The sequence below is a fragment of the Camellia sinensis genome, chromosome 1 (assembly GCF_055761805.1).
Source record: "Camellia sinensis isolate YWXY chromosome 1, ASM5576180v1, whole genome shotgun sequence".
Lineage (NCBI taxonomy): Eukaryota > Viridiplantae > Streptophyta > Magnoliopsida > Ericales > Theaceae > Camellia > Camellia sinensis.
In genome coordinates this window covers 167,260,862-167,283,432 of record NC_138961.1, presented here as the reverse complement: position 1 = coordinate 167,283,432, position 22,571 = coordinate 167,260,862, and the positions used below count along the sequence as shown (strand labels likewise).

Here is a 22,571-nt window from a genome sequence, read left to right as displayed (position 1 = left end):
TAAAGTAGTTGCGGATCTCCGGTATTCTAAGCTGGATCAGATGAGAATACCTGCAAAAATTAGAAATAAATAATCATTTTAATAGGCAATGGAAGCACATAGCTAATCTAGTGATGAATATGAAAACACCTTTCGTTTTCATTCTAAAATGAATCAGGATATGTAACATAATTCCACACTTGGTAATCATGCAAGATTGTTTTCTCAAGCTTTTTTGACATAGCAAAGTGCTCATTCATTTTAACAATATCAAGTTTGCTACATCACAGCTCTTGAGATTTTGATCAAATTAAAAAATGCAATATTTTAAAATTATAAAGGATATGAATTTTGCTATGTTCTCTCAGCAGCATAATTTATCAGAGCCACTGAAAATTGCCATAGTTACTCATACTCCATCTGATCTCAGGAATGACAGAGAAAAACTAAATAAAGCATTTCCTTTCGTTTTTCTAGAACTAGTTTTATATCATGCATCATACTCAATACATATCAGTAAAACATTTAGTAGGTACATGACTTGGCCCCATTATGTGATTGATGGCCATAAAACCATAAAACTTCAACTGCCATAAAGAAACCTTGGTTATCGCTATATCAGAAATACAGAACTGAACAAAACCAATCCAATACTGAACAAAACCAATCCAATACTAAGAGCAGGCCTCAGACCAGCAGCATAGTAAACCAGCAAACTATGCAAAGCAAACAATAGAAGGGCAAGCTAACTCTAGCACCAGCATACCAGCAGAAGAATCTAAATCAAGCACCAAACAACCCAGCAGCATAGCAGCCAAGCAGCTTAACACCCAACAGCAGAACCACAAGAATGGACTGCCAGGTCTTGATCCGGACTCCATTCACCACCACATCTGATACATGACCTATTGATTTCCCAGAACCTAAGCTTCCAAAACTGATTCCATGCCCTGGCCCATAGGTAATGTCCGAGGCTTGCACCTTCCGAGACCCACATACTATTGATATACAATCATCACACCATATGGAGGGTTGCACCACAGCCAAACTCAACTCCTGGCTCAACACCAGAAACAGAACTTGCTAAAGACCACCACACAGCTCCAAATTCAGAACAGAACAAACCTTCACATTTTTCAGACCCAGCACATTGAACAAAAACAAAAACCAAAAACATAACTGAATGCCATAGAATTTTCAGAATTTTGCAGATTTCCATATTTTTCAAATTTCCAGATTTCAGAGTGATTTCCAGATTTTCAGATTTGTAGATATAGACCAAGGTGATTTCCAGATTTGGACAAAAACCAAATTATTTGACAAGCACCAGATTTTCTTATTATAACTATAGAATTTGTCATAGAATTTTCATAATTTTCAGATTTCCACATTTTCCAGATTTCCAGATTTCAGATTTCCAGATTTCCAGAATTTGCAGACCTATTGAATTTTGGAAATCTGATTTTCATAGAATGTAAAATCTGTCATAGAATTTGTCCAAATCTGCAAATCTGGAAAATGTGGAAAATGTCAAAACTTAGAATTTGTCATAGAATTTTCAGAATTTCCAGATTTTCAGATTTCCATATTTCACATTTCCAGATTTCCAGATTTCAGATTTTCAGAATTTTCAGATTTCCAGATTTTCTTATTATAACTATAGAATTTTCATAATAATAGAAGTTTGACAAGCACCAATTGTTCCAAAATAAAAGAAAAAAAATCATTCATGATAGTGGTTTATATCACGAGATATTGACATTTACAAAGATAGATCCCCCTTCATTATAATGAGTTTCCTTTGCATTTGTGCACCAGTTGAACATTTACATTGCTCTAATTATGATATGCACTAAACCATGATATACATCAAGATTCTACATAAACATCTGTATCAAAATCACTTTGTAGGTCATATTCTTCGTTTGTGTCGTCACCCTCCCTCATTAATCCATCTTCATCATCACAGATGAAGGCATCATCTGTAACACCCTTGGCTTCTACACCTCTGACAGATTGTAACACTTCCATTGGAATAATTTCAGATTCAGTGTCATGTCGACGCAAAACCACATCATCATCAATAGCCATAGTAGGTACCACTTCGGTGGTTTCTTCTTGTTGGAACACATCATCAGGTTGTACGACATCCATCTCTGGCACATCCCAAATTCCTCGATGTTGGAACTTTTCTACGACTCTCCAATTGGTACCTAATTTGGTGTCATTAACATAGAATACTTGTTCAACCTGACTTGGTAATACGAATGAGTCATCTTTGTACCATCGACTTGTTACATCAACTGTTGTAAAATGTGGTTCTACACGCATAGTTCTACTACTACCGGTGTTAAACCATTCACATTGGAACAATACAATCCGACGTCTGAACAAATAGTTCAGTTCCCACACTCTGCACAAGTGTCCATAGAAGTGTATCAATTGGCCTTGATGCTCCCCTTCCACGACTAATCCACAATTCTGACTTTTCCGACGGTTGTCACAGTCGATAGTATGATAATGGACACCATTACAAATACATCCTGAATATGTGTTCAGTAAGCCACTAGGACCATTGGCTAATGACCACATATCATCAGTTGCTTCGGGGGAAACTTGGCTCCACAATTCATTTATCTACATGAAGAACATGTGTCATGTTACTAGCATGCGTGACATTTACATAATGTACGATCTATGGTAGGATATGAGAATACTAACTTACATGATCTTTGAACCATTTTGGAAATTTTTTCCGATGTCTGTTTTCGATGTCGAACGCATCGGCTCTTTGGTGTAACAAGTTCTTGTGCTCCCTAGTTATAAGAAATGCGATTCAAAAATATTTACTAAGATAAAGACTAATCAATTTACAACAAAACCACTTTAAATACGTTTGAAGGATTCATACTCTACGTGTTTATCCACTTCTGTGCTATTGTGTAGGACAAACCAATGAGCCAACTCGCGTTCAGCTACGAACACATCGGACGCCCTTGTCATTAGACCAAAGGGACGTACAGTTTGAGTGAATACCGCCAACCCTGGGCCACAGTCACCCATGTCATAATTCCTTTCTGGGCGGTTAAACAATATTTCAACTCCATCCAAATGCATTGAACAAAATGTTGTACATTCTTTGGAAATGTAAGCCTCGGCAATAGAACCTTCAGGATGAGCTTTGTTGGCCACAAACCCTTTTAGACGGCCAAACAACCTAATTTTGCAAGCCGATGGCAATGTTATACTGCAATATTTATATCAGCAGTAAAGCGTTAACTAAAATTTGACAGTAATACGATGACTGAGTTAATACCTCTCAATTGGGTACGTCCATCGATATTGCACTGGGCCTCCAAGCATAGCCTCTCGAGGCAAGTGAATTTCCAAGTGGACCATGACATCGAAAAAAGCCGGAGGGAAAATCATCTCAAGCTTACAAAGTATGAGTACGATTTGTTCATCCAATTTATGAAAATCTGAACGCCTCAATGTCTTTGAACACAATTGTTTGAAGAAATTTCCCAACTCAAAAAGTGTCGTTCCGATTTCCTTATTAAGGTAGCTACGCATGCCAATTGGAAGAAGTCGTTGTATAAGGACATGACTGTCATGACTTTTGAGGCCAGATAATTTTCCAGCTTGAGCGGTCACGCAATTGGAGATATTTCAGGGTACTTCATTGATTTCAAGAAATCACAAAAGCCTTCTCTCTCTTTCACCGACAATGTGTACAATGCGGGAGGCTTCTCAAAGGACCCATTAGAACGTCTCTTCAAGTGTAACTCGTTACGTATTTTCATGTCCTTCAAATTTAAGCGTGCTTTGTCCGTGTCCTTGTTCTTTCCATCTACGCTCAAAAGTGTCCCAACAACATTGTCACATATGTTCTTCTCAATATGCATGACATCAAGGTTGTGTCGAAGCTTCAATGTTTTCCAATAGGGCAAGTCAAACATAATGCTTCTCTTGCTCCAATTCAAATTTTGATGTTTATTCCTTTGTCGTTTTCGATTTTATGGGTGCTTTCCATACGGCTTGTAAGTCCCAGAATCAATTTTCTCTAGTATTTGGTCCCCCGATAAGTCCAAAGGTTTGGACCTATGCTCCGTTTGGCCATTGAAGAGCTTACTTGTTCGCCAGGTGTGGTTCTCAGGCAAGTGGCGACGAGCACCCATATACCCTATTTTAGTTCGTAATCCCTGGGACGATGGATTAATGTTACAATTAGGGCAAGTCAAGTAACCCTTTGTACTCCACCCTGACATGTTACCGTACGCAGGGAAGTCATTTATGGTCCACATTACCGCCGCATGCATTCTAAAAATTTGCCCATTCGATGCATCATATGTTTGCACACCATGCTCCCACAAATTCTTCAATTCTTCTATTATTGGTTGCAAGTAAACATCATTGTCTCTTCTAGGTGCCGAACGTCCGGGAATAAGCAATGACATCATGCAATAAGGCTCTTTCATGCACTTCCATGGTGGGAGATTGTAAGGCATTAAGATTACAGGCCACATGCTATGTGATGTGCTCATATTCCCAAATGGATTGAAACCATCTGTTGCCAGCCCTAGCCTTACATTTCGAGAGTCATCAGAAAACGTCGGATGTTGCTTATCAAAGTCCTTCCATGCTTCACCATCGGTCGGGTGCCTTAATATGTCATCATCCACACGCTTCTCATTGTGCCATCTCATATCTGCCGCTGTTTTTTTGGACATATACAGTCTTTTCAACCTCGGTGTCAATGGAAAGTACCGTAATACCTTGTGTGGAATCTTTTTACCACCATCATCGTTCAACTTGTATCTACATCCGTCACATGTAGGGCATTTCTCCAAATTACCACTCTCCTTCCAAAATAGTGCACAATCATTTTTGCACGAATGAATTGTTTCATATCCCAAACCCAAGTCACGTAAGAACTTCTTAGCATCATAGAGTGTCCATGGAACTGTTTGATCACATTCTGGTAGAATGTCCTTGAATACCTGCATAACCATATCGAATGACTTGTTGCTCCATTTGTTGTACACCTTCAAATGAAGCATCTTAATGACGAATGATAGCACAGAAAACTTTTCACATGTTGGGTAAACTTTGCGTTGTGCATCTTCGAATAACCTAGTGAACTTATGCAAATCCTCCCTCTCCAAACCATTAGGTTCCTCGTCGGTATGATCATCCATAAGACCACTCACGTAAATTTCTTCCAACATAATAGGCAACTCATCCATGGGCGGATCATCGATATCTGTCATACATTCGCCACTACCTCCACATTGGTCATTTGATGCACTAGGACGAGACACGGGAACATGTTCCCCATGATGCACCCAAGTTAAATACGAAGATGTCATTCCTCTTCGGATCAAGTGCATCCACACAACTTGTCTGCTATATTTTGTGCCATTAATGCAATCGACACACGGACACCTAATGTCATCCTCTACGCCTAAATTTGCCATAGCAAAATCAAGGAATGACTTCACCCCTTGTTGATACTCTTTACTTGTCAGCCTATTATTTATCGTCATCCAACTCTTGTCCATTTTGTCACCTACAACTCACACAAAGATTAACCAAGGAACAAATGAGAACACGCATTTCAAGTTGAGATAGATTATGTTGTTTTTCATTCACTGTTTGGCTTGTCACATAAATCTCTTTTAGGGTGGGACTTTGTGACACGATTTGTTCTAAAACAATGCGTAATTATGGAAGCTAAGCCATTAATCCATCTTCATCATTTTCATGCTCTTCACAGTGTGTGTGCATGACATGTTATTTATTAAAAAAAACAGTGGCTCGTGGGTACTCGTAAGGTTGAGGCAGGAAAAGCAAAATTTACAACATCGATGCAAACACATGAGCTATGCATTGTTACAATGGCTGAAATTAATCGTTGCACATCCAATGACCATTTCTAAAAATTTTAAAAATGAAATAAACAAAACACAAGGTGGGGTTTTAGAGAGATCAAAACTTGCAGCTTCACAGGAGAGGACACAACCTTCCATGGACGCTGAAGCAAAGAAAAAGCGAAGATAACATAAAGCACTATGTGTGCCCTAAGCCTAGTTGTGTGCACCACAATCCTTCAAGGGCTCTTGGTGATCTCAATGGAATCAAGAAACACTTTTTCCAGAAAACATGGGGAAAAGAAATGGAAGTGTGAGAAGTGTTCAAAGATTTATGACTTCACATGTTAGTCGGCAATTTCTTCCATAGAAACCATTCAGAACCTGATTTAAATCACCCCATTCAGATTACCAAAAATAAATTTCCAGAAAACTGAATTAAATATTCTGATTAGCAAGAACATAATGATTTTTTATGGAAAAAATTCCATAGCACTGCGAAAGAGATGCGGCAACTGGAAATACAAGAGATGATTATTAAAATATGAATGCATCTCAGAAAGACTTTAGAGAACGTCAACGAAGATATATTTCTCATAAGCAAAAAGATCAATAATTGCACCCAGTCTCAAAGGCACCAGAGGGAAAACTAAGAAATGCAACCCATGATTTAAAACCCAAAAACAAAAAACTAAGGTCAAGGACAAAGGATGAATGTAGCTGATCACAAGTACATATAAAATAAAATCCATTTAATCTCAAGAAATTATTTTGGTTAGTCAATTCCTTGAATGTTCACTTACAATATTATTATATTCTACAAGCATATTTCAACTTAAAATGCACAGTGACACCAAATGTTTTTTTTTATAAAAAAAAGCATACACAGCTAGGCCAACAGATCGAAAGTCATGATCCATGGGTACCAAGCTACTACTATATGTTCATTCAAGAACACAACATCAGCCGAAGAATCTACAAGGACAATCTAATCCTTGCCCTTGTTTTACCAAAACTATGATCATTGCATCTCTTTTCCAAGACACAAAATATCATACCTCAAGTGTGAATACTTATTCGGTTGCTGATTTTAAAATCATTCATATCTCAAGATTCTCAACCTCCACATATTACATCAATTTCATACATTGGAAATGCAACTATGAAGAAGAACAGTAGGTATGTATTAAGTACCTCAACATTCTTACCAAGGCATCCAAAAGCAACGAGCAACTAGTATATTTACTCAAAACCATAAAAATTCCTCTTTTATATGTATTACTACTACAAGACTTTGCCCTAGTTTATGTAGCAAATGGCTTGATTCACCCCAAGCATTGCCCCAATTTTTAATTTGAATCACTTGACATATATATATATATATATATGTAGATATATATATGTATATATGCATATATATATATATATGTATGTATGTGTGTGTGTGTAAACAGAGATAGATAGAAACAGAGGGAAATCGAGAGGGAGATACAGAGAGAGGGAGAGACAGATGCGAAGTTCAAACATACCTGAGAGGGAGTTCGGGGGATGATCCAGTTCGGAGGAGTTCGGGCGATGGAGACTATTCCTGTAGAGAAGAGGGCAGAGGCGTGAGTGTACATATGATTTGTGTATATAATCGAGTATATATGGAATCAAGGTTGTGAATATATGATTCGTGTGTGTGTGTGTGTATATATATATACATGTATGTGTGTGTGTGTGTGTGTAAACAGAGAGAGAGAGAGAGAGAGAGAGAGAGAGAGAGAGAGAGAGAAAGAGGGAAACCGAGAGGCCTTGTGAGATGTTTAAGAAATGGAGAGGGAGATACAGAGAGAGAGAGGGAGATACCTGGGAGGGAGTTCGGGGGATGATACAGCAACTCTTGCGATGGAGACAGAGCAGTGATAGAGGCGGGAGTGCGAGAGGGAGGGAACTGGGATACTTTTGCAATGAAAATAGAAGAAAAAAATATTTATTACCGACCAAAAATTATTTTCGTCGCTAATATATATTATGAAAAAGTAATATTCCCTCCACAATTTCGTGGCACGTTTGGCTACCAAAAACATAGTCGGTGAAACTGCATTATTTGGCGACCAAAATCCAATTAGTCGCCGAAACTAATTATTTCCAAAACAAACTTTTGGCTACCAAAATTTTGGTCGCCAAAGGTAAAAACGTGACATTTTTTTTTATTTTTCGTTTTCATTCGACAAAACGAATCGAAAAATTATAATTTTTTTCTAAATTTCAAAAATAATTCAATAAAGATAAAAATTAACAAAAAAATAGTAAATATTTGTTGCTTATTTTGAATTTTTAAAACATATATATTTCTTAGATTCGGCTCGAAAAAATGAATTATCTTAAAATAGGTGTTTTTTTAGATGTTGCCCAATGGTTCATGTGATACAAAAATAAAACTTAAAATATTAATTTATTATCTTAAAAGAAAATAGAAGTAAATGTTACAAAGTTTCTATACAGATTCAAACCAATGTTTTAAAAATCGGACCGGTGAGCAAATCGAACCGTGACATAACAAATATATTAAAATTATATTTAAATAAAAATATAAGTAATAAAATTATAAATTAAAAATATTAAATTATCTTAAATATTTGTCCTAATATTTTTTTTACTGAAAAATATAATAATATATTTTAAAATATTATATTCTTATATTCTTATATTTTCTTATATTCTTATATTTTAAAATTTTATGACAGATATATTTTAAAATATTATATTCTTATATTTTATATTCTTATGTTTGCTTATATTCTTATATTTTAAAAATTTTCTTATATTCTCTTATATTCTTACTAGTGTATGCCCGTGCGTAAAGGCACGGTGTAAATTAAAATAAGTGAATAAATAAATAAATAAATAAATAAATAAACAGGGAGGAAAAAAAGGAAAGGGGGAAATAAAATAAAAAAAAGAAAATGAAGAATGTGAAATCATGGGATCATTCGTGGATTATTTATGAGATAATGGGAAAGGTGGGTGAGAAAGAGAAAAAGAAAAAGTAAGAGAAAAAAATGGGAAAGTGAAAAATGTACACATAGCATACATCACAGCCGGTTTGTAATTTGAACAGATCTGAACTGTTCAAATGTCTTAGTATACTAAATAATATATTGAAGATTCAAAAACCCTCCTGTTCAGGAATAATCTAAATAATTCCACTTATTTGATGAGTATACTTATTTATGTCTCATCCCTTTTCTATTTTTTTACACATTTTTTTATAAAAAAAATTAAAAAATACACTAAATAAGCAAATCTGAAACAACTCTTTAATATTTATTTTTCTCATATGAGTTGTTATTCCAAAAATGTTTTCATTCATTTGTTAGTAATTTTTTTATCTCATTTGAAACGGTCAACTGTGATCAAGATCTTGTTTGCTTTTCTCTTCCCAACTCTGTAATTCACTTCTCTCTAATACATAGATCGACTGATATATACATATATATATATATACACATTTCCAGAGACACATGATTTTCATTTTTCTTCTTCTTTCTCTTCTCTAGGATCCCCAAATTCCTCATACATATACACACACATTTGCAGAGATATATTAATAGCGAAACTCACAGCTGTTATGTTGCTGATAAAATCCACCCTTGTTCTGAGAGGATTTATGAAATGTTGCATGAACTCTATCTAGCGATGAAGGGAGACACTAATTTTACAGATTTTGAATATTTTATGTAATTAGGACACTGCATTGTGCCTAAGTTCTGTGGTGGTGCAACGGACGGAGTGACTTGAATGAATTTTGTCGAATGTAGGTCTACAGCGACTAAAATGAATTTTGTCGCTGAAAAGATATTTTTGGCGACCAAACTTTTGGTCGCCAAAGATCAAAAATAAATTTTTTTATTTTCATTCGGCTACCAAACAATTTAGTAGGCAAAAGTAGGTCTACAACGACTAAAATGAATTTTGTCGCTGAAAAGATATTTTTGGCGACCAAACTTTTGGTCGCCAAAGATCAAAAATATTTTTTTTTATTTTCCTTCGGCTACCAAATAATTTAGTAGCTAAAGGTGCCTCTACAGCTACTAAAAGTACTTTTAGTCGCTAATGGAGATATGTTTAGCTATTAAAAATTTTTTTAGTTGCCAATTGTAATATTTTTAGCTACTAAATTTATTTTAGTTGTGAATAATCAACATTCCCCTACTAAAAAAAATTAGTAGCTAAAAAGTTGACTTTTGCCGACTAAAATTAATTTTGGTAGCCAATTCCCACGCTTTTGGCGACTAAATTTGTTTTGGTAGCCAAAACTGGTCGCCAAAAATGTGTTTTCTTGTAGTGTTATGTTGTATTTTTTTTTTCATTTTACTTAATTGTGCTATTCATGATAGTGGTAGGAAGGTTAAGTAGAAGTTTTTTTTTTTTAATTAGTTGGTTTGTATTATTTTGCGTTTGCTACTAACTTTTCTTTGTAGGCATACCAATGCGAAAAGGTATGGAAAAACAAAAACCAAAACCAAATGAACAGATTTAGGTTGCACAAACGAAATTTATGAACTATACAATTTAAGCATTTTTTGCTGGAGATTTATTTGGTTTGTTTACCAAGTCGTAAAAGCAAGTTTTATTTGCTTATATTGTTGTAGCAATTGTTTTACATTGCTTGTAATTTGTTAGCAATTTCTAAATCGCTTATAAAAGTTTTGGACCTTGGTTTGTTTTAACCTAGTTCATCTCTAGGAAAATTTTATTCTTAAAATTGTTTATCACGGACTAGGAGTCAACATGCTCTTGAAAGTTTTGTCAAAAGGTTAACTAGGTTTTAAGTGGGACCAATGTGACTCCTCCAGTCTTTCTGGGAACATTCTTGACCATGTTCGATTCTAGATTTAGCAATGAGACTAATTTTGAATTAACTTTTCAACTGTGGGATTTTCTAATGTTAAGTTTAATTTCTGGAAAAACAAGAAGTGATATTCTGGTGTAATTTTCAAAAATGGCAACTATCACCGATGCTGCTGCTACTGCTAACGTTGGTGGGGCATCTGAACCCTGGGGCAACTGGATTGCCAACCCCTACTGCTGTGACCTCTGTGGTCAACCTTGGCGTTACTCCAACAGTTTCGAGAGGACCGCTCAATCACCGTGAGCGCCCAGAGAAATTTGCTGGGGTGAACTTCAAGAGATGGCAGTAAAAGATACTACTCTACTTGACCACGCTGAACCTTGCAAAGGTTTTGAGCGAGGATCCTCCAGTTGTGGCAGAGAATGAGTCAGGCAGGAAGAAAGTCATGGCACTTGACACATGGAAGCAGACATACTATCTTTGCTGGAATTATGTATTCAACAGCTTGGAAGACTCACTATACAGTGTGTTTTGTGCCAAGAGCTCAGCAAAGAAGTTATGGGAATCTTTGGACAAGAAATACAGGATTGAGGACGCTGAGGCAAAGAAATTTGTCGTTGGCCGGTTCCTGAACTTTAAAATGATCGATTCAAAAACTGTGATAAGCCAAGTCCAAGAGTTCCAAGTGATCTTGCATGAAATTCATGCTGAGGGGATGCCGTTGAATGAGTCATTCCAAGTTGTTGTGATCATTGAAAAACTTCTCAATGGATGGAAGGACTTCAAGAACTACTTAAAGCATAAGCGCAAGAAAATGTCTGTTGAAGAATTGATTGTCCGACTTTGAATTGAGGAGGATAATAGAAAGAAAGGAGGAAGTACCTCCTTTGTGAAGGCCAATGTCATTAAGCATGGAAAATCTTCTGGGGTGAGGAATAAGCCTCCTGTGAATAAGGGCTCAAAGTTGGGGCCAAGGGGTGGTGTTACAAAGAAGCCGGCATACAACCTACAAGAACCTGATTATCGGTTCTTAGGAAAGTGCTACAACTGTGGTAGCAAGGGGCATCGAGCTAGTGACTGCCGCAAGCAGAAGAAGCCATACAAGACCAAACCTCGTGCTCACATGGCAGATATACAAGAGCACTCCCATGAGGAGGATGTCATGCACTTGTCTGTCGTTGTCTCTGAGGTGAATCTGGTGGGTTCAAACCCAAGAGAATGGTGGATTGATACTGGGGCTACACACCACATCTACTCCGAAAAGAAACTGTTTACAACTTTCGAGCCGGTTACAAATGGTGAGAAGTTGTTTATGGAAAACTCTGCTACCTCGATTGTTGAGGGGAAATGAAAGGTAGTCCTAAAGTTGACTTCAAGAAAGGAGCTGACCTTGAACGAAGTCCTGTATGTTTCGGACATTCGTAAGAATCTTGTTTCAGGGTCTCTTCTTAGCAAACATGGTTTTCGCATGGTCTTTGAGTCCAACAAGGTCGTTTTGACCAAGAGCGGAGTGTATGTGGGTAGGGTTTATATGTTGGGGGGTATGTTTAAACTCAATGTAATGACTATTATCCCAAAGATGAATAAAGATGCATCTTCTTCTGCTTATATGCTTGAGTCTTTCAATTTGTGGCATGGTAGACTAAGACATGTGAACTTTGAATCTTTACGTAGATTAATCAAGTTAGATCACATGCCATCTTTTAAGATTAATCCAAAACACAAGTGTGAGACTTGTGTTGAAGCAAAGTTGACAAGATCTTCATTTCATTCTATTGAAAGAAGTTCAGAGCCGTTGGACTTAGTGCATAGCGATGTGTGTAACTTAAAGTTTATACAATCACGTGGTGACAATAAGTACTTCATCACTTTTGTTGGTGATTGCACTAAGTATTGTTATGTCTATTTGCTCAAAAGCAAAGATGAGGCTATTGAAAAATTTGTTCTTTATAAGAATGAAGTTAAGAATTAATTAAGCTGCAAGATTAAGGCTTTAAGAAGTGATCGTGTCGTTGAGTATGAATCGCCATTTATTGAGATTTGTGCTCAATCTGGGATTATCCACCAAACCACGGTGCCTTATTCTCCTCAGTCAAATGGGATTGCTGAACGGAAGAATAGGACGCTAAAAGAAATGATGAATGCAATGTTGCTAAGTTTTGGATTGCCACAGAACTGGTGGGCAGAAGCAATTCTCTCTGCGAATTACATTCTAAATAGAATCCCTCGGAAGAAAGTAGACAAAACTCCATATGAGTTAGGGAAAGGTCGGAAGCCTTCTTATAATTTCCTACGAATGTGGGGGTGTCTTGTAAAAGTGGTGGTGCCTACACCCAACCGGGTTAGGATAGGTCCGAAAACCATGGATTGTGTATTCATTAGTTATGCACAGAATAGTAGTGCATATAGGTTTCTTGTGCACAAGTCTGATATTTCATATATCTACAAGAATACCATAATGGAGTCAAGGAATGCGTCTTTCTTTAAAGACACATTTCCTTGACGAACCCGAGGAGAGGATCAAAGTTTTGAGAAGGAACTTGAAGATAATAATCAAGTAGATGATCAAGATGAGGAAGTACATGAGTCAAGAAGGAGTAAGAGGACTAGGACTACTAAGTCCTTTGGTTCGGACTTCTTGACTTATATGTTAGAGGGAGAACCTCGAACTTTCCATGAAGCTGTGACATCACCAGAAAGTCCCTTATGGAAAGAAGCTATTAAAAGTGAAATTGACTCCATCTTACAGAACCATACTTGGGAGTTGGTTGATCTACCCCCAGGCAGTAATGCCTTGGGGAGTAAGTGGAACTTTAGAAAAAAAATGAAGGTTGATGGGTCAATCGATAAATGTAAAGCTAGACTAGTTATCAAAGGATACAGGCAGTGAGAAGGCTTGGATTACTTTGATACGTATTCACCTGTGACAAATATTACATCCATTCACATGGTGATTGCGATAGCTGCTTTACGTGGTCTAGAGATACATCAGATAGATGTAAAGATAGCTTTCTTAAATGGAGATTTAGATGAAGAAATCTACATGAAACAACCCAAGGGGTTTTCAGCTTCAGGGAAAAATAAGAAAGTCTGTAGGCTTGTCAAGTCATTATATGGTTTGAAACAAGCGCCTCAGCAAAGGCATGAGAAGTTTGACAACGCTATGTTGTCAAATGGGTTTAGAATCAATAAGTGTGACAAGTGCATATATGTTAAAGACACTGACAGAGGTTATGTCATTTTGTGTATATATGTAGACGACATACTCATTGTTGGTAGTAATGATGAAATGGTTCAAACTACCAAGAGACTGTTAAACTCAAAGTTTGACATGAAAGATATGAGCCTTGCATATGTCATTCTAGGTATTAAGATTACCAGAACATCTAGTGGTATTGTACTTTCTCAGTTTCACTATGTTGAGAAGATACTTGAGAAATTTGGTAAATCAGATACAAGTGTGTCTAGGACACCGGTAGACATGAGTCTACATTTGAGCAAGAATAATGGTGAGAGTATCTCTCAGCTAGAATATTCTTGGGTCATTGGAAATTTGATGTATCTGATGAGTTGTACAAGGTCAGATATAGCTTACTTTGTTAGCAGGCTTAGTAGATACAAGAGTAATCCAAATGTCACTCATTGGAGAGGCATTATGCGAGTGTTAGGTTATCTACGCTACACCCGGGATTATGGGCTGCATTATACCAGATACTCAGCGGTACTAGAAGGGTATAGTGACGCTAACTGGATATCTGATATAAAAGACTCCAAATCCACTAGTGGTTATGTGTTTACCCTCAGAGGGGCAGTCGTGTCTTGGAAATCTTCCAAGCAAACGTGTATATCGAGATTAACGATGAAATTTAAGTTTATTGGGTTGGATAAAGCAACTGAAGAAGTTAAATGGCTTTGCCAGTTCGTTGAGGATATTCCACGTTGGCCGAAACCTATGCCTGCTATCTATATTCATTACGATAGCCAATCGGCGATTGGACGGGCACATAGTCATATGTATAATGAAAAGTCTAGACATATCCGTCGTAGACATAATTCCATACGACAACTACTCTCTAATGGAATTGTCTCTCTAAACTATGTAAAGTCTAAGGACAACATTACAGATCCACTAACCAAAGGGTTAACTTGAGAGTTAGAAGAAACGTCGTCAAGAGGAATAGGGTTAAGGCCTTTAGTAAAGTTACCGGAATGGAAAACCCAACCTAGTTGACTGGAGATCCCAAGATCTAAGTTCAATGGGACAACCTAATTTCGTGTAACAGATGAGTCATTAAAGAGGTAAATCCTCTTGCCCATTCCTTTGTACAGTGATACCTTATTAGGGTAGAAGGTTAAGCTAATGCTTTTAATGACCTAAGTGATATGAATAGTTAACCATAGTATAAAGAGATACCTTATATAGGTTACCTATATGAGTGCGAAGTGGGGCCGCTTCTTTAAGAGTTGGTAAGGCCGAATTCTTTAAAGCCTCTCACTGAACTAGACTAGTGTTCCAGGGCCATACCGGACACACCAGTGAGAACATGACAATGGTTGGACTAACTCCTGTGCGAGGTCTATTGTCTCGGTTTACACAAACGGCATAACAATTCAAGGCATCATGTTCAGTGGTCAGCCAGTAAATTCGATAGGCTGTCATTATGAAAGGTTCAAGGCCAACAACTACCTTTTCTAATGCAGGGTTAGTCTGTGTGCTCTCTTTTTGAGTCTTTGTTGTAAACGTTGTCTGTTTTTCTTATTTAATCAATGTTTATTCATGTGGGAGATTGTTGGAAAAAATGGATTTTGGTAAACTTTAATGTGAAATTAAAGTAGGTCCCAATCATTGATTGAGGTGGGATTAAATGGGTTTAGATTCTTTGTAACAAGGTCTTTACACCACAAAAAGAATGACCAAAAATCATTGAGAATTGAATGAGAAATTGCCTCATAAAGATGGCCTCATGAATGAGGTTTTGGGAATTGTGTATAACCACCAATCCCACATTGATTGTGGAGGAAAACTTTGATGGGTATTTAAGCCTCAAGATTATGAGGAGGGCATGAGCCTTTTGAGGCATCCAAATTTTCCGAAGGAAGGGAGGCATGGATGCTTCAATGATGAGCATGGGCCAAGACTATGGTCCAAGTTGGTTATGGCAAAATTGCCACATGCACGTGCGCGTGCGCCGCCCGCTCGGACCGGGTCGGGTCCATGGGTCGTGGATCTTGGGGCTTGGCTTAGGAATGAGGCTTAAGGCTTAAGGGAATGGGTTAGGTTTGGGCTGGGCAGGATTGGTGGTCCACCAACTTATTCTTTTTGGGCCAGGTCTACTGTAGGCCCAAGTCTGTTGCAGAATCGTATATATACATGTGTGTATATTGCGTGTAACGCACACTTTGAATTCCCATTAGTTTTGTGCATTACTCTAGGAGTAATGGCCTCCATTAGTGGCCAGTCTTGATGGCTGGAGACTCCTCCTCTCTCTCCCATTGTATATAAGAGGAGACCCACCTCCCTTGATTTGGTACAGAAGTTTTTGCCTTCCAATCATATAGTCAGTTTGCTTATTATTATAATAATCCTTCATGTGTGAGAAAGAGTGCTGCCATTATCAGTTCACCAAGCTAATAGAAGGTGCTTTTGCGTTAGTCAGTTTAAGCCATCTTATCCTGGGAGACGAAAGTTGACATTCCTCCAGCACCCATGGTGAGGTGGCTAATCTGTTTTAAGGACATTGTGGTATCACACGGAATTTGGTTTGATTCCTTGTTTTCATATTTCAATTAAATATGTTTTTCTATTAATCTTGTTTCATGTTTCATGCTCTAGAATGTAATTTATAAAGTATGGTTTTATTTGATGTTATGTAATTTAATTGATGCAATATGAGTTTAATTGTTTTGTTTAGTTAGCCGATTTGAACAAGAGAATTTACTAGCTTCACTGCTATCACTTGGGTAAGATTGCTAACGCTTATGATTATTTGAACAAACGTGACCTTTTCTGTAGATAAATGAACTTGTAAAACTTGGTGGGACCAATTTGTTCCCTATAAATGCTGATATTCTGGGGGAGCTATTTTGCCCTGCATGTTTGACAAAGAAGAAAAAAATAAGAGTTGTAAGTTGACTTGCTTTTCCCTTTCATCTCTAATACTATCTTTATCATCTCATTTTCTTTCTTTTTTGTTCACAATCTCCCTTCATTACAGAAACAACTCCAACAAACCCCAAACAAAGGAGGCAAAAAGAAAGAAAGAAAGATAATATGGATGGTTATGAAAGTTTTGAAATTTCTTCTTTGTTACTACCAGGCTGCTTATGAGACCAATGAAGAACTTCAGGCAGCCAAGGCTAATCCAGCTGAAGGATTTGATGTAGAAGCAATCTTATCTATTGCAAGAAGGTATAGTTCTTGTAACCCTCGAAAATTTTTAGGTTTTTTAATCTTATGTTATGGGTTGATAATAGAGATAATTGTTGAAAAGTCTAATCTAAAGAGGGTACAAAATATTAGGTTCAGTGAATATTTTTTGTTGGTGAGAGGTGAAATAGTTTGGTGAGAAGTCCTTTTATATGTTTTGAAGCATATTTTATTTTCAATTCAACCACTTAATTTATTTGTTGACTTTTTTCATGTGTTTGAATTTTTTTGACTATCTATTTATTTTTCCCCTTATCTGTTCAAATACTTGTCCAAATTTTATTATCTGTTCAATTTTTTTTTATTGAATTCAATCTGTGAAAAATCTCTCTATGAAATGTCATTCGCTTGAAATTATTATCCTAATTTTCCCGATATGTTCACATTCTCTCTCTCTCTCTCTCTCTGTGTGTGTGTTGCAATCTATTTTAACAACAACATTTCACAATCAATAATAGATAATAAAGAGAAAAAAGAAAAAAAATAATTCAGAGAGAAATTTTGAACAAATTTGTTGGTTCTCCCTTATTCCCTTCTTGACTTTCTTGTTTCATTGCTTAAATCTTCATTCACATCTAGATCTTTCTTCTTCTTCTTCTTCTTCTTCTCCTCTCTCTCTCTCTCTCTCTCTCTCTCTCTCTCTCTCTCTCTCCTATTTGTTATATTTCATCATCATCATCATCATCATCATCATCATCATCAACAACAATAGATCTGAGCCAAGGAAAAACAAAAAAAAAGGAGACACATATATATCTACAAATACTTCTTCGTCAGACCAAACAGTAAAAACACTAAATTTTACAAAATGCACATTCATTGTTGATCTTTCAATTCATCAATATCAATTGAACAAGCTTGTCACTGCTGATTACTACTACACAAGCTACAAATGTATGAAAAAAAAAAAATATATAAAATAGTAATGATACGTATAGACGAATAATCAAGCAAACTCTACTGATTTCAGTTCTGATCTTTGTAAAAACACTACAATGGCACATTATCAGATCTCGAAATCACACATCCATAGAAAGAAGATCTCTAACATACTGAAGAAATAATAATGTACCGAAGATTCTAGCAATCTAAATTGAGAATGTCAGATTTCGGCGATCGAGAATAGATCTGTGAGATTTGAGTATGGGGCTTCGCTGCGGCGGTGATCGAGTATAGATTTGTGCGATCTTAGTATATATTTGAGTATTCTCCACCTTTTCTGCATGCTATTTTTCCTTTGAAACAGGTTTTTGTAATTCATCGGAGTCTCTTATAATCAATGGCAAATATTGGGTTTTGAATTGCAAGCCCTTATTTTTTTTTTCAATGTATTGCCCCCTTTTTTTGGTTGGATGAACTTGTTTCAATGTTATATTAAAAACTTATCTATTTTAATTAACTTTTTTGTTATGTAGTTATTTTAGTCTGATTAAAAAAATTATGCTAAAGATGATAGATGACTTTTTTTTGTAGTTGATTTGATAGTTGTGAATGAAAAAGCAAAATAATTATGGTTTGAATGTAACATTTTGTCATATTTACTATATTAGCCTATTTTATCTTTATTAACTATTTTAATCAAAAAAAAAAAAAAAAAACATATCCCAAGCAAAACCAATGAACTTCAGTGTCAAGTGTAAGTATGTGTCTAAGGTTTCGTTTGGCATGAGTTATTTTAACTAAATTAGCAATAAAGACAAAATAGGGTGATTTAACTAAAAAGACAAAATGTTACATCCAAATCATAATCATTTCAATTTTCTCTTACAACTATTAAATCAATTATAAAAAAAAGTCAAAATTTATTCCAAACACAAATTTTTTAGCTAGATTAAAATAGCTACAAAAAAAAAATATAAGCAAAATTAACTCATCCCAAATGAGGGCAAAGCGTATGATTCCGTCAATTCGCATGTCAAGGACACCAAAATATTAGTTCAAAAAAAAAAAAAAAAAAGCACCAAAACATGACTATATCCATAATTCTTAAAAAAATGTTTTATTTTTTAATAGTGAAATGACTTAGAGCATCTCCAACACTTACTCAAAATTTTCGTCAAATTTGAGTAGAAGTTTGATCTACGCCTCAATTGTTTCATCAAATCTAGTTGGCCATCCGGCCTAGAGTAAATTTTCATCAAATCTTCCCAAATCCGGTCATCCACTAACGGCCTCCTACAAAATTTGATGAAATGTTAAACGCTCACTTGATTTGATGGAAAAAAGTATGACTCTGATGGGTCATTACACACACCAAATATAAACACTAAACTATACCAAATTCTTTTAGAATAATGGCAAGTCCAGGTTTCGATCCACAGGGACAAATAAGAAATTAAACTAATTTAATTGCTAGATTCCTAAATTAATTTTGAGTAAAAAGATTGGTGGATATTATGACTAAAGAAGAATTAAATGAAATTGAATAATTAAATTGACAATTAAAATTAGGGTTTGAGATGTAAATTTTTTGGGAAAAATCCTATGGCAAAGAATTCACCACTAACCACATAAATGAGATTTAACATCGGCCAATAATTGCAATCCGATTTGAAATACCCAATATTTCACAACTACAAGTTTGAAATATTGATCAAGAGGGCTGTTGCATTCAACATACAAGCACGAATCATCCCGAGTAGCACGAGGCGTTTGCTTTAAACTATGGTAGTAACACGACCTATCTCTCGTAGCATGACTCATCTCGTACTTTGAACATAAACATAAAGAAAATTAATGTATGAAAAGCATTAGACAATGACAGATAGTAAAATACTTGAAGAGATGAAAGGAACAATTATTAAAAACTTATAAATTATCCATACATTGATTAAAATCGATTCACAATCAAAGTTTATGAAAAATCTTATTACATGGCTAGGGTTTCATTAAAACCCTAGAAAAGAAGAACCTAGCTACTCATGGAGGAGTAAAAAGAGGTGGAAGAGATGGAAGAGGAAGAAGCCCTCATGAAGGTTCTCTTTGAAGCTTGAGGAAAAATCACTTTTTCAAAACCCTAGCCTCATTTTCCTTAGAATAATTTTCGAACCCTAGCCTCCTATTTTTCTTCCTTTTATTCTCAGTAGAACAAACCCAAAATTTTGCATACGCATCCCTAGGTGGGCCGCTCGAGCGGTGGTGGGCCACACATGCGGTGAAGCATGGCCGCACGTGCGGTGGTCTGGTTGGCTCGAATTTTTCGCTTTTCGCACGGAGGATCTGCTTTCGCACCCTTTTTGATTGAATTTGCATATTTCCTGCCAAATCTATACAAGTGCACGAAACACATCATCTCCACCAAATAAACAAAATAAAAGACTAAAAATGTAACTTAAGTAGCCTTAATGTGGTATCTTTCGACTTACATCACATCCCCCAACTTACATTTTGCTAGTCCTCAAGTAATCCAAAAGAAATAAGAAAAGTAAAATAATTCTAAGCCATTTTTGTAGGGATCATGATTGCATTTAGCATATGCAACAAGCCTTTAAACCACAAGGTTACCCCAAGTGGAGGTGTATAGTCTCATGAGGGTTTTCAGAAATGATACCCACAAACATCAACATATTAATATCCGCTCAACAACAATTAACCACACTACTCCACCTAACAATCAACTTATGTGCCACTACAGTGTGATATTAAGACATGATGAGTCATTGAAGGCACAGTGGACAAGTGTGGACTCGCCTTTTTCCGCGCCCTTGCCTTTTGGAAAGGGTTTGAAAAGAAGGCCTCACAGTTCGGACTCCCGCGTTCTGAATCTAGTCTCACAAGTGCAATGTGAAACTGATAAACACTAAAGAGTCCAAATCTGGAAAATCTTTTTGGAAAATCAATTTTAAATCAAATAATGCCAAAATTGGATTGTTTTGCTGGATTACAGAGTCGCCACCTAAATATTTTATTTTGGAGAAATTTAGGAGATCCTGACTCATGCCATAGGCCACGTGTTCGTCATCACCAAAGTTGTCTCGGCTCAGGAACTTGGGTACGAGAGGGGAAGGTCCTGAAATGAGCACCCCTGCTCACCCGATCAAAGATCGGCCTCTACTAATCATGATATGAGTTTTTATAAACATTATGTGTTCTTACTCCGGTTATTAACTAGCTTTACTATGTGACGCACACAAGCAAGTACAGACTAGACGCAAGAATTGGAACATTTCAAGTCATGTTAGTTTTTGAAAATGGTTTCATGTTGCCATCCTCAAGTGGGCTTAAAACGCGGATTTACCACCTCAAGTGGGCTTAAAACATGATTTGCCATGGCAAAGTGGGCTTTAAAACTCACATTCGTTGAACTGTTCCAATTCAAACAATCAAGCATTCATCTACAGGCACTCATGCAGTTTATCATATAAGCATATAGCCTCATGGCAAGCATGCGAAACATGGTAATATGGCAATCACACTCATGCAAGTATGCTAAAGCGTAAAGACTCACCCAGTACTTCAAGCCAAAACAAAAAACTAGATAGAAATATGCATAATCCTAACTATACAAAATGCCTAATGCAACACATGCAATAATGCAATTAATAGGCTCGGCTATCTAACATGTTATTTGCAACACTTTGATAGTATGCTTTGAAACATGTATTCAAAGAAATATATTGAAATTATGATGCAGTTTGAATGATGCGCCAAGCCTCGGTGCATGCAAGACAAATGAATGGATGCAAGCATGTAATATGCTAATCGAAACATGCCCCTAATCTAACCATCGAAAGCAATTAAATAAAAGGGAGAAAGACGTGGGGTTGGAAGACATGCACACACACACGCACACTTATTGCAACATTATGCCCTCACAAAGGAGGGTCTGAATGAATAAGCTAACTAGCTACACTAATTAAGCTAACTATTATAGACCAAAAACTAATTAACTATTCAAGCTAATTATTACAACAATTGGAATAAAGTAACTAACTATTCTAAGCTAGCTAAATATTATAAACCGGAATCGAACAATTAGTTACACTAACTAATTAAGTACAACATTTGAATTAACTAGCTATACCAAATTAACTAAAGCAATTAAATGGACTTGAAGGTGAGGGATGCATGCATGCTCGGTTGCTCTACCCGAAAATACCACTGCCTTGCCATCGGATGCCTCTATTTGCATTCGTTTGATCTCTAAAAGTCATGCCAACTCCTAGAATGCCTCTGCTCCAACTCAGGAGCACACTTGTGCAAAAATTCATTGGTGGCCGGTCGGCTATCAAAGATGGCCGACGGCGATTTTAACTAGCCGGTCGGTTCCTTCCAGCGGCTGTCGGCCACTACTTCTGGCCGGTCGGCCACCTCTGCCTTGAACTTTCTTTTTTGCTGCAATAGAGTGCAAACAGAGGCAAGGTAGTGTATTCTCATGGTTTGTGTGCATTACTACTCTCCTTATCATTACACAAGTTCAAAGGAGTGTACTTCTCGGCCCTTAAACCATCAACCA

General features: G+C 36.5%; 1 protein-coding gene across 1 annotated transcript; it reads right to left on the bottom strand.

The window, feature by feature from the left end:
• Positions 1-762: 762 nt before the first annotated feature.
• LOC114302537 (uncharacterized) lies at positions 763-5,540 on the bottom strand. Its single transcript, XM_082916956.1, has 7 exons — positions 4,569-5,540; positions 3,658-3,905; positions 3,296-3,544; positions 2,933-3,226; positions 2,705-2,795; positions 1,861-2,616; positions 763-1,062 (listed from the first exon to the last, which is right to left on the bottom strand). The coding sequence occupies exons 1-7, from the start codon at positions 5,538-5,540 to the stop codon at positions 763-765; spliced, it is 2,910 nt and encodes a 969-aa protein (XP_082773082.1).
• Between the last annotated feature and the right edge of the window lie 17,031 nt (positions 5,541-22,571).